The sequence below is a fragment of the Salvelinus sp. IW2-2015 genome, linkage group LG30 (assembly GCF_002910315.2).
Source record: "Salvelinus sp. IW2-2015 linkage group LG30, ASM291031v2, whole genome shotgun sequence".
Classification (NCBI taxonomy): Eukaryota; Metazoa; Chordata; class Actinopteri; order Salmoniformes; family Salmonidae; genus Salvelinus; species Salvelinus sp. IW2-2015.
The window spans coordinates 13279253-13294739 of NC_036869.1; the positions used below are offsets into that span (position 1 = coordinate 13279253).

General features: G+C 49.5%; 1 protein-coding gene and 1 long non-coding RNA gene across 2 annotated transcripts in view; both read left to right on the forward strand.

Annotated features, from left to right (window-relative positions):
• The window catches only part of LOC111954892 (protein Jumonji-like), a 90311-nt gene extending 76826 nt beyond the window's left edge, over nt 1–13485 (forward strand). Inside the window, 11 exon segments of the mRNA XM_070436184.1 lie at nt 1969–2061; nt 2168–2286; nt 3275–3345; nt 3661–3720; nt 3723–3755; nt 3758–3773; nt 6743–7031; nt 7466–7596; nt 7842–8025; nt 12486–12593; nt 13161–13485. Of these exon segments, the coding sequence (XP_070292285.1) occupies nt 1969–2061; nt 2168–2286; nt 3275–3345; nt 3661–3720; nt 3723–3755; nt 3758–3773; nt 6743–7031; nt 7466–7596; nt 7842–8025; nt 12486–12593; nt 13161–13340 (1284 nt within the window). The 3' untranslated portion in view covers nt 13341–13485.
• Nucleotides 13486–14474: 989 nt separating this feature from the next.
• LOC139023303 (uncharacterized) lies at nt 14475–14643 on the forward strand. Its single transcript, XR_011474435.1, has 2 exons — nt 14475–14518; nt 14586–14643. It is a non-coding gene; the product is annotated as an uncharacterized lncRNA (long non-coding RNA).
• The last annotated feature ends 844 nt before the right edge of the window (nt 14644–15487 follow it).

Sequence of the window (15487 nt, forward strand, 5' to 3'; positions counted from 1 at the left end):
TTTCCAAATGCCTCAAGGTACCACGTTCATCTGTAGAAACAATAGTACGCAAGTATAAACACCATGGGACCACTCAGCCGTCTTACCGCTCAGGAAGGAGACGCGTTCTGTCTCCTACAGATGAATGTACTTTGCTGTTGTTCTGGGATTGATTTACACTTTTCGCACCAAAGGCCCTTGTGAAGATGCTCGAGGAAACGGGTACAAAGTATCTATAGCACAGTAAAACAAGTCCTATATCGACATAACCTGAAAGGCCGCTCAGCAAGGAAGAAGCCACTGCTCCAAAACCGCCATAAAAATGCCAGACTACGGTCTGCAACTGCACATGGGTACAATGATTGTACTTTTTTGAGAAATGTCCTCTGGTCTAATGAAACTAAAATAGAACTGTTTGGCCATAATGACCATTCTTATGTTTGGAGGAAAAGGGGGGACGCTTGCAAGCCGAAGAACACCATCCCAACCGTGAAGCACGGGGGTGGCAGCATCATGTTGTGGGGGTTGCTTCAGGAGGGACTGGTGCACTTCACAAAATAGATGGCAGCATGAGGCAGGAAAATTATGTGGACATATTGAAGAAACATCTCAAGACAACAGTCAAGAAGTTAAAGCTTGGTTGCAAATGAGTTTTCCAAATGGACAACGACCCCAAGCATACTTCCAAAGATGTGGCAAAATGGCTTAAGGACAACAAAGTCAAGCCCTGACCTCAATCACAAAGCCCTGACCTCAATCCTATAGGTAATTTGTAGGCAGAACTGAAAAAGCGTGTGCAAGCAAGGAGGCCTACAAACCTGACTCAGTTACACCAGCTCTGTCAGGAGGAATGGGCCAAAATTCACCCAACTTATTGTGGGAAGCTTGTGAAAGGCTACTCGAAACGTTTGACCCAAGTTAAACACTTTAAAGGCAATGCTACCAAATACTAATTGAGTGTATGTAAACTTCTGACCCACTGGGAATGTGATATAAATGAATATATAAAGCTGAAATAAATCATTCTCTACTATTATTCTGACTTTTCACATTCTTAAAATAAAGTGGTGATCCTAACTGACCTAAAACAGGGAATTTAGGATTAAATGTCAGGAATTTTGAAAACTGAGTTTAAATGTATTTGGCTAAGGTGTATGTAAACTTCTGACATCAACTGTATACACACACACACACACACACACACACACACACACACACACACACACACACACACACACACACACACACACACACACACACACACACACACACACACACACACACACACACACACACACGGCAGCTTCCTGACCCAGGCGCTCCCCCTGCTGCTCTTCTCAAATCATGTCACATGTGCCACATATAACAGGTGTAGACCTTACAGTGAAATTCATACTTACAAGCCCTTAACCAGCAATGCAGTTCAATAAATAGTTTTTAAATAAAATAAAGTAAAAAAATACAAAGTAACACAGTAGAATTACATAACAATAACGAGGCTATATACAGGTAAATGGTTAGAGGGTAATACCTAGAGTGTGATGAGTGAATATAGTTTCTTCCCTAGCCCACTGTGTGTCTGTGATCATGACATCTCAACACTGTTCTGGTCTGGATTCCATTTCAATCGTTTCCCTCCCCAACACAAGCAGACCATAAACGTGAGATCAGTACAATTACAGTAACCCAGAGACAGTGCAGGCAGATTTTATCGACCATCATGGCCCCTCCAATCTGACGAGGCATCCCAGGGAAGGTTCATATTAGCTAGTCATGCTCAGAAACGTTGGACACAGATATGGAGCTGCAGAGACTTGCATACAGTACACTCAGGTCATCCAGTCTTTCATTTTCATTGCATAATTAAGCCCTGGTGTGTATGGCTATATGTTTCGCTTTAAGGCTCGTCCATAGGCTGGTATTTGCTTTTACAGGGTACCTGACTCTATTTGATGCTAGTTGAACTACGTGGCTCATTTTGTGTTGCAGGGGAAATCTGTATCTCTCACCAACTTCTTTAGGATAGCCAGGAACACCATGACCATGTGCTTTAACAAAGAGCCCGGTGCTGCTGAAGTCGAGGTAAGAATGGCATGTCTTAGTCACTACTGTAAATGGAGCTTCTTCTTTTTTTGTGTGCACATTTTATCGATCACTGCTCACTTCTCCTTTTTGTCTTCCTTGACAGCAAGAATACTGGAGGATAGTGGAGCAGAGGCACTGCCATGTGGCAGTGCATTATGGGAAAGTGGACACCAACACACACGGAAGTGGCTTCCCCGTGGGAAAGTCAGAGCCATTTTCTAAGTAAGAAGACCCAATGTCATCACACACTAAACAAAGAAATACCCAATATGGTCCACTTTATATTACGTTTGGCTCCATAAAGCCTTCAAAATGCCTTCATAAGCACTACATAAATGTGTTAATCTATAACCATATCTCATGCTTTTATAAAGGGTTCATAAATTTGGCATAACTGACAATCACCAATGTCAAATGTGACATAACCCACTATGTCAAATATGATACAGTATGACAGGGTTATAAATGCTTTGAAGCCTCAATTTAATGATTTTAAGAGGTGCTTATGCCATATAGTGGGTTATGTCGTATTTGACATTGGCGGTTATGCCACATTTATGAACCCTTTATAAAGCATGACCTACAGTTTATAAATTTGTAACACTTTTGTGTAGTGTTTATGAAGGCTTTATGAAGCTTTTATAAGCTGCTCGTCATTTAGTGTGACCAACAATATCTCTTGACTGGCCACTGTGGAATGACTGTGTCCTCCATCTGACCCTGACAGTGACTGTTTGTGTCCTCCATCTAAACCTGACAGTGACTGTTTGTGTTCTCCATCTAAACCTGACAGTGACTGTTGTGTCCTCCATCTAAACCTGACAGTGACTGTTTGTGTCCTCCATCTAAACCTGACAGTGACTGTTTGTGTCCTCCATCTAAACCTGACAGTGACTGTTTGTGTCCTCCATCTAAACCTGACAGTGACTGTTTGTGTCCTCCATCTAAACCTGACAGTGACTGTTTGTGTCCTCCATCTAAACCTGACAGTGACTGTTTGTGTCCTCCATCTAAACCTGACAGTGACTGTTTGTGTCCTCCATCTAAACCTGACAGTGACTGTTTTGTCCTCCATCTAAACCTGACAGAGACTGTTTGTGTCCTCCATCTAAACATGACAGTGACTGTTTGTGTCCTCCATCTAAACCTGACAGTGACTGTTTGTGTCCTCCATCTAAACCTGACAGTGACTGTTCACTCTCCGTTTCAGACATGGATGGAACCTCACTGTCCTCCCAAATAATTCTGGATCCATTCTGCGGCATCTTGGAGCCGTGCCCGGTGAGATTTTTACCCTAACCCCTCATCCTCACTCTAACCCTCACCCCTGATCCTCAACCCTCTCACACACAAACCCTCACCCCTGAGGTACCTCTCTCTGCTGGAGACAATGGGAAGATCTCAGTTGCATACTCCTCGTCTCCTTCCCTAAACCAATTGGATAAGAATGCCAGAGGTCCCTCCCTTGTGACCTGTTCCTCTCAATGGTTTTGAGAAAGAGCTGAGGAGAGAGGACGCGAGGAGTATTGAGATCTTCCCATTGTGAGGCCTGTGTGGTCTCTACGTTTTAAAACTGACTTCTCTGTCTCTCCGTAGGGGTGACCATTCCCTGGCTGAACATTGGCATGGTCTTTTCTACCTCATGCTGGTCTCGAGACCAAACCGCCTTCCATACATTGATTACTTACACACTGTGCTGACTGCATTTGGTAAGTATTCCAACATGACCACCTCTGTCTCTCTTCCTCCTCACAGGTCATGTGACTGTACAAGGACATTACAAAGATATGTGGTTTTTCTAAGGTGACATGGAATTAACACCCATCTCGGATCAGGCTTGTAATTAGCTGATCAAAATCCATCTTCCTTGAACACACGCCAGTCTTTTGGAAATATGTATTTATGCCAAAGTGGCTCTCTTTAAAGCCACCCAGAAATGACTGGGTGGCAGCGAAGCCACAGACATTAGTGTGTTGTGTATTTGACCTGTTATGAAGGCAATGTTTAATCTCTTTGCATTAGCCCAACTTGAATGTAATGGTAATGAAGGGGTTGAGAAAGGGCATTGGCTGTAGACATCCACCAGCCCAACCCCTCCCTCCCCATGTATGCTACCTGCTCATTGGTGGTGACACAGGTGAGTAGKAATGTGCTAGGAGGTTCCTGAGATGAAGGCAAGTCATAATCATCATAATTGACTGCCTGCTATCTTGAAGTATGAATGTTCCCCTCATCTTTTCATGGTGTGTCTGCATGTATTAGGCCAGGGGTTCCCAAACATTTTCACTCGGGACCCCCTGTCCAGCACACGCCATGTCTATTTCTAAGGGCACAAGAACCGCTCATGACACAAACTGTTCACACCCCTCTTGGTGGTGGAGAGAATTTCAGGTTTAAAGCATATTTCCTGCACTTCTACACATTTTGTCATGGGGTGCAAAGAAAATGTTGTAGTTTTAAAGCAAATTTTCTTCCAATTCTACGTCTAATGGCATGTCTAATGTGTATTCTTGTGATATTTGAGTGACCAAAAAATTACAACAGTATCTATGGGCTACAACATCTAAGTAAAAAAAAAATTGCTGACATGGGCTAGTTGATCTGGACATTTCTTAAGTTATAAATAGCTCTCTAAGGTACACAATATATACAAAAGTATGTGGACACCACTTCAAATGAGTGGATTTGGCTATTTCAGCCACACCCGTGCTGACAGGTGTATAAAATCGAGCACACGGCCATGCAATCTCCATAGACAAACATTGGCAGTAGAATGGCCTTACTGAAGAGCTCAGTGACTTTCAAAGGGGCACTGTCATTTTATTTATTGAACCTTTATTTAACTAGGCAAGTCAGTTAAGAACAAATTCTTATTTTCAATGACGGCCTACACCGGCCAAACCCAGACAATGCTGGGCCAATTGCGTGCCACCCTCTGGGACTCCCAATCACGGCTGGTTGTGATACAGCCTGGATGCCACCTTTACAACAAGTCAGTTCGTCAAATGTCTGCCCTGCTAGAGCTGCCTCAGTCAACTGTAAGTGTTATTGTGAAGTGGAAACGTCTAGGAGCAACAATGGCTCAGCCGCAAAGTGGTAGGCCACACAAGCGCACAGAACGGGGCTGCCGAGTGCTGAAGCGTGTACCGTGTAATAATTGTCTGTCCTCAGTTGCAACACTCCAAACTGCCTCTGGAAGCAACCTCAACACAAGAACGTTTTTTCGGGAGCTTCATAAAATGTGTTTCCATGGCCAAGCAGCCGCACGTAAGCCCAAGATCACCGTGCACAATACCAAACGTCTGCTGGAGTGGCGTAAAGCTCGCCGCCATTGGACTCTGGAGCAGTGGAAACACGTTCTCTGGAGTGATGAATCATGCTCCACCATCTGAGAGTCCAACGAAGAATCTTGGATTGGCGGATGCGAGGAGAACGCTACCTGCCCCAAATGCATAGTGCCAACTGTAAAGTTTGGTGGAGGAGGAATAATGGTATGGAGCTGTTTTTCATGGTTTGGGCTAGGCCCCTTCGTTCCAGTGAAGGGAAATCTTAACACTACAGCATACAATGACATTCTAGACAATTCTGCGCTTCTAACTTTGTGGCAACAGTTTGGGCGAAGGCCCTTTCTCGTTTCATGGACAAAGCGAGGTCCATTCAGAAATGGTTTGTTGAGATCGGTGTGGAAGAACTTGACTGGCTTGCACAGAACCCTGACATCAACCTCATCGAACACCTTTGGGATGAATTGGAACGCCGGCTGCGAGCCAGGCCTAATCGCCCAACATCTGTGCCCGACCTCACAAATGCTCTTGTGGCTGAATGGAAGCAAATCCCAGATTGGAAGCTGTTATAGCAGCATGGGGGGGGACCAACTCCATATTTATGCCCATGATTTTGGAATGAGATATTCGACGAGTAGGTGTCCACATACTTTTGGTCATGTAGTGTATGCAATGACTAACATAAGAGGAACTGATGATGAACTACCCAATTTTGAAAGTGCACCTGGCGCCTTCTACGATTATAACTTTCAAGAGTAAGTTTAAAGCCGACCCCTCGCACCCCCTCGTTTGGGAAACACTGTCCTAGAGTTACAGGAAAGGGCCAGACAGCCTGTCTATATGTCCTAGAGTTACAGGAAGGGCTAGACAGTCTAACGGCATGTCCTAAAGATACAGGAAGTGCTAATTTGGGATGCACTAGGACAAGCATAAGTCTGTTACACTATTCCCAGAGGACTTAGTTGTCCAGGTGAGTCTGTGAAAAAGATCTCATTCTATAATGCAATCAAGATCCTCCATTTGACAGATGAAACCACAGACGGACTGACCAACTCTCTCCCCACAGGAAAGCGGCCTCTCAGGCTGTCATTCACTTTGTCAACCTTCTCTCTCGCACATCTTGAGGCAGTGCATAAGCACAGACCTTCCTCTGACTGTCAAAGCTGAGGGGTTTCACTGCACAGTTGATGTCCAGCATCACACACACACACACACACACACACACACACACACACACACACACACACACACACACACACACACACACACACACACACACACACACACACACACACACACACACCACACACACACACCACACACACACACAGCACACACAAACACACACAACACACAGTTGGATGAGCCTGAGTGGTCCCCTCTCGCCCTGCCAGGTATTCTGTTCCTGCTGAAGAGAAGGTGAAGCTTGACAAGGTGGTTCACACACTGCTGCAGGCCAACGGGACTCCCGGGCTGGAGATGCTGGAGAAGAACATCATGATCTCTCCGGAGGTGCTTTGTCGAGAGGGTATCAAGGTCCACCGCACCGTCCAGCAGAGCGGTCAGTTTGTGGTCTGCTTCCCTGGGACCTTTGTGTCCAAGGTCTGCTGTGGCTACAGTGTGTCGGAAACCGTTCACTTTGCCACCCCCCAGTGGATGAACCTGGGATACGAGGCTTCTAAGGTAAGGCTGAAGCTGGAGCTGCTGTCTGCTGCTGTCTGCTGCCTCCCTGTGGCCATTTAGAGATATAGCTCATTGTCTACAACAGTATCTCTAGAACAGGGCTGCCCACCCCTGTATCTGGAGAGCTACTCTGTCCTGTAGGTTTTCGCTCCAACCCTAATTTAGCACACCTGATTCTAATAATTAGCTGGCTGATGAGATTAATCAGGTTAGTTCATTGGGGTTGGAGCTGAAACCTCCATGAGGGTATTGTAGCTCTCCAGGACAGGGTTGGTGAGCCCCGCTGTACAGTCTATGCACATTTTTGTTCCTGTTGATTAGTGTAGTGTCATATGTAATCTGTAATGTAGTTTAATCTGGCTGGTACAAAAGTCTGTAGAATATTCTGTCAATGTTCTGTGTTAACCCAGTGTCTCTCTGCCTTCCATCTGTAGGACCTTAAATGCCGGCACATAGCCAAACCCTTCTCCATGGAGAAGTTACTCTACCAGATCGCCACGGCCGAATCCAAACGCGAGAACGGACACCTTCTGACAACAATCTCCGCTCTTCTCAAAGACCTCAGGTGAGTAGCTATGGAAACCGGTCACATCAAAACATGGATGCTGTTAGCGTCAGCTGCCATGGCAGTATGATCAAAGACCCCAAATGCACTCCATGCTTTAATGAATGGGCTTAGTGTCTACATCAAGGCCGAAAGACATTGAAATAGTACTGACTGTTGTTTGCTGTACTGTGCTTATTCCCTGAGTTGAGTTCTGTTGTGGCGTTCGGAATCACTGAGTTGTGTTGCTTTGTCTGCTCCAATAGGAACATAGAGATGAGACAACGACAGGAACTGTACGAGGCGGGGCTTCTGTCTTCTGCCCGCTACGGAACACACGACAACAACCTGGTGCCCGGCGACGGACGCAAGAAACCCAGGAAGTGGCTGGCACTAGAGTCCTCAGAGAGACGCTGCCAGACCTGCCAACACCTCTGCTACCTGTCCATGGTGAGAGCTGTGCCACGGGGAATAGTGCTAGGGCTGGGCTACGGGGAATAGTGCTAGGGCTGGGCTACGGGGAATAGTGCTAGGGCTGGGCCACGGGGAATAGTGCTAGGGCTGGGTACGGGGAAAGTGCTGGGCTGTGCTACGGGGAATAGTGCTAGGGCTGGGCTACGGGGAATAGTGCTAGGGGCTGGGCCTACGGGGAATAGGTGCTAGGCTGTGCTACGGGGAACTAGTGCTAGGCTGGCTAGGGGAATAGTCTAGGGTCTGGGCTACGGGGAATAGTGCTAGGGCTGTGCTACGGGGAATAGTGCTAGGGCTGGGCTGACGGGGCAACAGTGCTAGGGTGGGCTACGGGGAATAGTGCTAGGGCTGGCTACGGGGAAAGTGCTAGGCTGTGCTACGGGGAGATAGTGCTAGGGCTGGCTACGGGGAAATAGTGCTAGGGCTGGGCTACGGAGAGAATGTGCTAGGGCTGGGCTACGGGGAATGTGCTAGGGCTGGGCTACGGGGAATAGTGCTAGGGCTGGGCTACGGGGAATAGTGCTAGGCCGGGCTACGGAGACTTAGTGCTAGGGCTGGGCTAACGGGGAATAGTGCTAGGCCTGGGCTACGGAGAATAGTGCTAGGCTGGGCTACGGGAAGAGTCTAGGCTGGGCACGGAGACTTAGTGCTAGGGCTGGGCTACGGGGAATGTGCTAGGGCTGGGCTACGAGAAGAAGTGCTAGGAAGCTGGGCTACGGGGAATAGTGCTAGGGCTGGGCTACGGGGAATAGTGCTAGGGCTGGGCACGAGATAGTGCTAGGCTGGGCTACGGAGAATAGTGCTAGGGCTGGGCTACGGAGAATAGTGCTAGGGCTGGGCTACGGGGAATGTCTAGGGCTGGGCCAACGGAGACTAGTGCTAGGGCTGGGCTACGGGGAATAGTGCTAGGGCTGGCTACGGGAATAGTGCTAGGGCTGGGCCTACGGAGACTAGGTGCGGCTATGGAGGAACTAGTGCTAGGGGCTGGGCCACGGAGAATAGTGCTAGGGCTGGGCTAGAGCCTAGGGCTGGGCTACTGGGGAATAGTGGCTAGGGCGTGGGCTACGGGATACGTGCTAGGGCTGGCTATGGGAAAGTGCTAGGGCTGGCCAGCGGGGAATTAGTGCTAGGGCGGTGCGGGGAATACGTGCTAGGGCTGGGCTACGGGGAATAGTGCTAGGGCTGTGCCCACCGGAGGACTAGTGCTAGGCTGGGCTACCGGGGAATAGTGCTAGGGCTGCCACGGAGACTAGTGCTTAGGGCTGGGCCTACGGGGAATAGTGCTAGGGCTGGGCTACGGGGAATAGTGCTAGGGCTGGGCGACGGGGATAGTGCTAGGGCTGGGCCTACGGAGACTAGTGCTAGGGCTGGCTACGGGGAATAGTGCTGAGGCGGGCACGGGAATAGTGCTAGGGCTGGGCCACGGGAATAGTGCTAGGGCTGGGCCTACGGGGAATTAGTGCTAGGGCTGGGCCACGGGAGATGTGCTTAGGGCTGGGCCACGGGGAATAGTGAGCTGTACGGGTGGCTGGGCTACGGGAATAGTGCTAGGGCTGGCACGGAATAGTGAGCTGGGCCACGGAATAGTGAGGCTGGCACGGGGATATGTGTAGGGCTGGGCTACGGGGAATAGTGGCTCAGAATAGTGCTAGGGCTGGGCTACGGGGAATAGTGCTAGGGCTGTGCCACGGAGACTAGTGCTAGGCTGGGCTATGGAGATAGGCTGGGCTACGGGAAATAGTGCTAGGGCTGGACTACGGGAATAGTGCTAGGGCTGGGCTACGGGGATTAGTGCTAGGGCTGTGGCCACGGAGACTAGTGCTAGGGCTGGGCCACGGGGAATAGTGCTAGGTGTGCCACGGGGAATAGTGCTAGGGCTTGCTATGGAGACTAGTGCAGGCTGGGCCCACGGGAACTAGTGCTTAAGGGCTGGGCAACGGAGACTAGTGCTAGGGCTGGGCTACGGGGAATAGTGTGGCTGAGGATGGCTGGGCCACAGGCGGGAAATAGTGCTAGGGCTGGGCACGGAATAGTGCGTAGGGCTGTGGGCCACGGGATAGGCTGGGCTTGGGCACGGAGATAGTGCTGGTGGGCCAGGGGATAGTGCTATGGGCTGGGCCACGGGAACAGTGCTAGGCCTGGGCCACGGAGACTATGCTAGGGTGGCCTAGGAGACTGGCTAGGGTGGGCCACGGAGCTAGGTGCTAGGGCTGGGCCTACGGAATAGTGCTAGGGCTGGCACGGGAATGAGTGCTAGGGCTGGGCACGGGAATGAGTGGGTTGGGCTGGGCCACGGGACTAGTGCAGGTGCTGGGCTAACGGGGAATAGTGCTGGGGCTGGGCCACGGAGGCTGCGATAGTGCTAGGGTGGCTATGGGCGATAGTGCTATGGGCTGGCACGGAGACTAGTGCTAGGGCTGGCTCAGGAGCTAGGGTGGGCTAGCTGGGGAATAGTGCAGGGCCCTGTGACTACTGGGGAATAGTGCTAGGTGCTGGCTACGAGGGAATAGTGCTAGGGCTGTGCCACGGGCTAGTGCTAGGGCTGGGCTACGGGGAATAGTGCTAGGGCTGTGCTAGGAGCTGGCGGAATAGTGCTAGGGCTGGCTATGGCGGCCAGTGCTAGGTGCTGGGCCCCACGGGAAAGTAGTGCTAGGGCTGGGCTACGGAGAATAGTGCTAGGGCTGGGCTACGGGGAATTAGTGCTAGGGCTGGCCACGGGAATAGTGCTAGGGCTGGCCACGGGAATAGTGCTAGGCTGGCGACGGGGAATAGTGCTAGGGCTGGCCCACGGGGAATAGTGCTAGGGCTGGGCTATGGAGACTAGTGCTGAGGCTGACTACGGAGAATAGTGCTAGGCTGGGCTACGGGATATGCTAGGGCTGGGCTACGGGGAATAGTGCTAGGGCTGGGCTACGGAATAGTGCTAGGGCTGGGCTACGGGGAATAGTGCTAGGTGCTGGGCTACGGAGACTAGGTGCTAGGGCTGGCACGGGACTAGTGCTAGGGCTGGGCACGGAGAATAGTGCTAGGGCTGGGCTACGGGAATAGTGCTAGGGCTGGGCCACGGAGACTAGTGCTAGGGCTGAGCTACGGGGAATAGTGCTAGGGCTGGGCTACGGGGAATGTGCTAGGGCTGGGCCACGGAGACTGTGCTAGGGCTGGGCTACGGGGAATAGTGCTAGGGCTGGGACTACGGAGAAAGTGCTAGGGCTGAGCTACGGGGAATAGTGCTAGGCTGGGCTACGGGGAATAGTGCTAGGGCTGTGCTACGGGGAATAGTGCTAGGGTGGCGCACGGAGACTAGTGCTAGGCTGGGCTACGAGAATAGTGCTAGGGCTGGGCTAGGAGACAGTGCTAGGGCTGGGCTACGGAGAATAGTGCTAGGGCTGGGCTACGGAGATAAGTGCTTAGGGCTGGGCGTACGGGGAATAGTGCTTAGGGCTGGGGCTACGGGGAATAGTGCTAGGGCTGGGCACGAGGACTAGTGCTAGGGCTAGGGCTACGGGGAACTGAGCTAGGCTGGCACGGGAAATAGTGCTAGGGCTGGGCCACGGGGAATAGTGCTAGGGCTGTGCTACCGGGAAATAGTGCTCTAGGTGCTGGGCCACGGAGAAGTGAGGCTGGGCTACGGGAATAGTGCTAGGGCTGGGCGACGGGGAATAGTGCTAGGGCTGGCTACGGGGAATAGTGCTAGGGCTGGGCCAGCGATGAATAGGTGCTAGGGCTGGGCTAGCGGAGACCTAGGGCTGGACTACGGAGAAAGTGCTAGGCTGGGCTACGGGGAATAGGCTAGGCTGGGCCACGGAGCCTATGGCTGGGCTACGGGGACTAGTGCTAGGGATGGCCACACGGGAATAGTGCTAGGGCTGGGCTATGGAACTAGTGCTAGGCTGGACTACGGAGAATAGTGCAGGGCTTGCTACGGAGACTAGGGTTGGGGCTGACGGGAATAGTGGTTAGGGCTGGGCTACTGGGGACAGTAGTGCTAGGGGCTGGGCGTACGGGAATAGGTGCTAGGCTGTGGGCTACGGAGATATGAGGCTGGTGCTGCGCTAGGAGAATAGTGTTAGGCTGGCCTACGGAGACTAGTGCTAGGCTGGCGTACGGGGATCTAGGGCTGGGCTACGGGGAATTAGGGTTAGGGGCTGGCTACGGGAATAGTGCTAGGGCTGGGCACGGGGAATAGGGCTCGGGCTGGGCCACGGGAATTAGTCGCTAGGGCTGGGCTACTGGTAGAGCTAGGTTGCTAGGGCTGGGCTACGGAATAGTGCTATGGGCTGAGACTACGGGGAATAGTGCTAGGGCTGGGCTACGGAGAATAGTGCTAGGGCTGGGCTACGGAGACTAGTGCTATGATTAGTTGAACTAGCGCTGGTGCTGGGTGAGGATGAATGGAGTTGACCACTCCATGAAAATATGTGTTGTGTTGTCTACACCAGGTGGTCCAGGAGAATGAGAACGTCGTCTTCTGTCTGGAGTGTGCTCTGAGATACGTGGAGAATCACAAGTCCTGCAGAGGCCTCAAGATGATGTATCGTTATGATGAGGTAAGATGCCTTCCCAGAAAACCGGGAACATTCCCAGGACATTAGCTAACGTTCCCATTTAACTATTGCGCTATTGAATATATTGCTGAAGCGTTACAGATTGCGCGATGGACATGTAAAGTACATTTTCCGATTGAGCTGTCACATGCAACATTTACCATGAACGCTGTCTCCATCACCTTGGGAACATTGCCTTTTAAGTTTAAATTGGGCTTTAACGCTGAACCTCCACGATACGGATTGAATAGAGCCCTAAACTAGTTAGGGTTTTATCTAACATTAGGTTGATAACGTCCCAAAAACATGAAAATATATATTTATTTTTTTATGTTTTAAATGAAATATCCTTGGCATGTTTTGTGTTATTAGAACTTTTGGGCAACCTAATGAATGTTCTGGGAACAATCACAGAACCGATTTTAGTTTGCTGGGATGGCCCGTTCTTATCTGAGTAGAATTGCTCAGAACCTTCAACAGTAGAGTGATGTAACATGCATATAACACATATGTTTTCTCTCTGATTCCTCCCTTCCCTGGCTGTGTCCCCCATGCTTCACCCCCCTGCAGGAGCAGATCAACAGCTTGGTGAAGCAGGTGTGTGGCAAGGCCCTGGAGAAGACGACTGAGAAATGTAATGCTGCGACCCCCTTTAAACCACCACCCAAACGCGGTCCCCGGAAGAGAGCCACCGTGGAAGTGTCCCTGTCCCGCCTCTCCTCCCACCTGTCTCCCGCAGCCGTCTCATAAGGACGTTAACACCCCCCACTGCCCCTCCATCTTAGTTTGGCGAATCACTGTTGTCCTTTTTAAAGAAAGAAAAAATATTTCCAGCTTTTAATGCCCCAAATCTCCCCTACCTATGCCCCTTACCATGACAAACTACCCCCCCCCCCCCCTTAGTATGGCAAACTTGTGAAAGCAAACTGTATTTTTTTGCACTAGCACAGAAAAAACTATTTCAGTAAAAATAATTGGGGGGGGGTTAGTTGATGTCATCCTTAGCATTAATTGAAAAGTTCACCGGTAAATGTTGTGCCCCTTGCACTGCCCCCCTCGACACTTTTTGAGGAGAGGGTCAGATTGGTCTTCCCTATCCACACTGCAGTCACACCCATCGCCACCTGTCACTCAACTGTGAACAAAGGGACGAACGGAGAAGGTGCTCCTTTTTTCCTTTTTATTGAAAGTAGAACCCAAAGTTTGCTCTCGTCTTCAGTTTTTGAAGATGAGTTGTTTATATTCTCCTCTTTTACCTGCAGCAGCTCCTGTTGTTTAGGGTCTGTTGCGCCCTAACCCACGCCAGGTAAAACTTGAAAGGCAGATGTGTTTTGGCTTGCTTGTTTTTATTTTGGATTTTAGCTTTGATTTTAGTCTTCTGTGTTTATTTTGTCGGTTTGTTCCTTGGTGGCTGTGGAACTAGCGGTGCCGTGGCTGTAAGTCAGAAATACAGGCTGGTGTGCCGTATGTCAGAAACACAGACCTAGGTGCTGTGGCTGTACGTCAGAAATACAGACCTGGGTGCCGTTGGTCTCTGTGCCCGTAGTAGAAGGGAGGCCTCCTTTGCTAGCGAGTGAAAACTGTGCCTAATACTCAGCAAGGAGATCCATAGTTTTTGGTGCTGTTGGTTATTATTACTGTATAACAATACAAAAGAAAGGTGAGGTGCTGGCTAACTACTAGCCTCCTCTCCCACAGGTCGGTAGCCTCTACTCTCCTCTCCCACAGGTGCGGTAGCCTCTACTCTCCTCTCCCACAGGGCGGTAGCCTCTACTCTCCTCTCCCACAGGGCGGTAGCCTCTACTCTCCTCTCCCACAGGGATGAGGTTCAAGGTTTTCATGTCCCACAGGGTTAGGTTAGGGTTCTAGGCTCTCCTCTCCCGCAGGGTTAAGTTAGGGTTCTAGGCTCTCCTCTCCCATAGGGTTAAGTTAGGGTTCTAGGCTCTCCTCTCCCACATGGTTAGGGTTCTAGGCTCTCCTCTCCCACAGGGATAGGGTTCTAGGCTCTCCTCTCCCACAGGGTTAGGGTTCTAGGCTTTCCTCTTCTAGATGTGCAATCATGTTAACATTCCATTCTTCCAGTCCTATTGTTTCAGCTGTACCAGTAAACATTAATTATTTTATTATTATTTTATATTTTTCTTGTGTATGCGTTCTGATGTGCGCGTAGAACCACTAGTCAAAGGGTGTAAAATGTGAAATATGGAAATCCATGTTCTTTTTTTTGCTTTTGCATTTTCCCTTTTTCAGATGTATTATGTATGATTTTAGGAGTAAGTCCAACACAAAAACATAAACTTTTGTACATAATCCTGTAAATGTCTTTAAATACTTGAGCCTTTTCTGGGGTGAAGGAAGGAATGATGCCTCTAAAGGTATTAGTGGAAGCAAGGGAGGAAGTGCTTGATGAAGAAAAAGCCTTACGTTTCAGTTTCTTCATGTGTGTGTTTGATGCTTACAGGGTTGCTCTGGTTACGTGTATACATTTAAGTGCTGCTTACATCAGTGAGAAAGATATGGAGTAGCAATGGCCCCCTATTTTATTTTTATCTTTTAGCTTTACTTTTTTAAAGAAAAGGGAAAATATGTTCACAAAAAAAATGGTTTTAAATTTTCATTACTGAAAATTCAACAATGTAGTAGCTCCTCATGTTGCACTGAGCTTGCCAGTGGTGGCTGACAAGGTGATCCTATTATCCAGTTTGTTGGTTGTTGTCCTTTACAGAAGACTGAACTGTTTTAGGAGTATTTAATGAAAACCAAGTTGGGTGTTTTCCACAGAAAGTGGTTGTCAAGTTTTTATGGCCTTACAATGTATTTTATTCAGATTCTTTTTTTTTTTTTTGCATTTTCTTTTTCTACAGTATAAACTATTGCTCACGGTCTGGCAAGTTAAT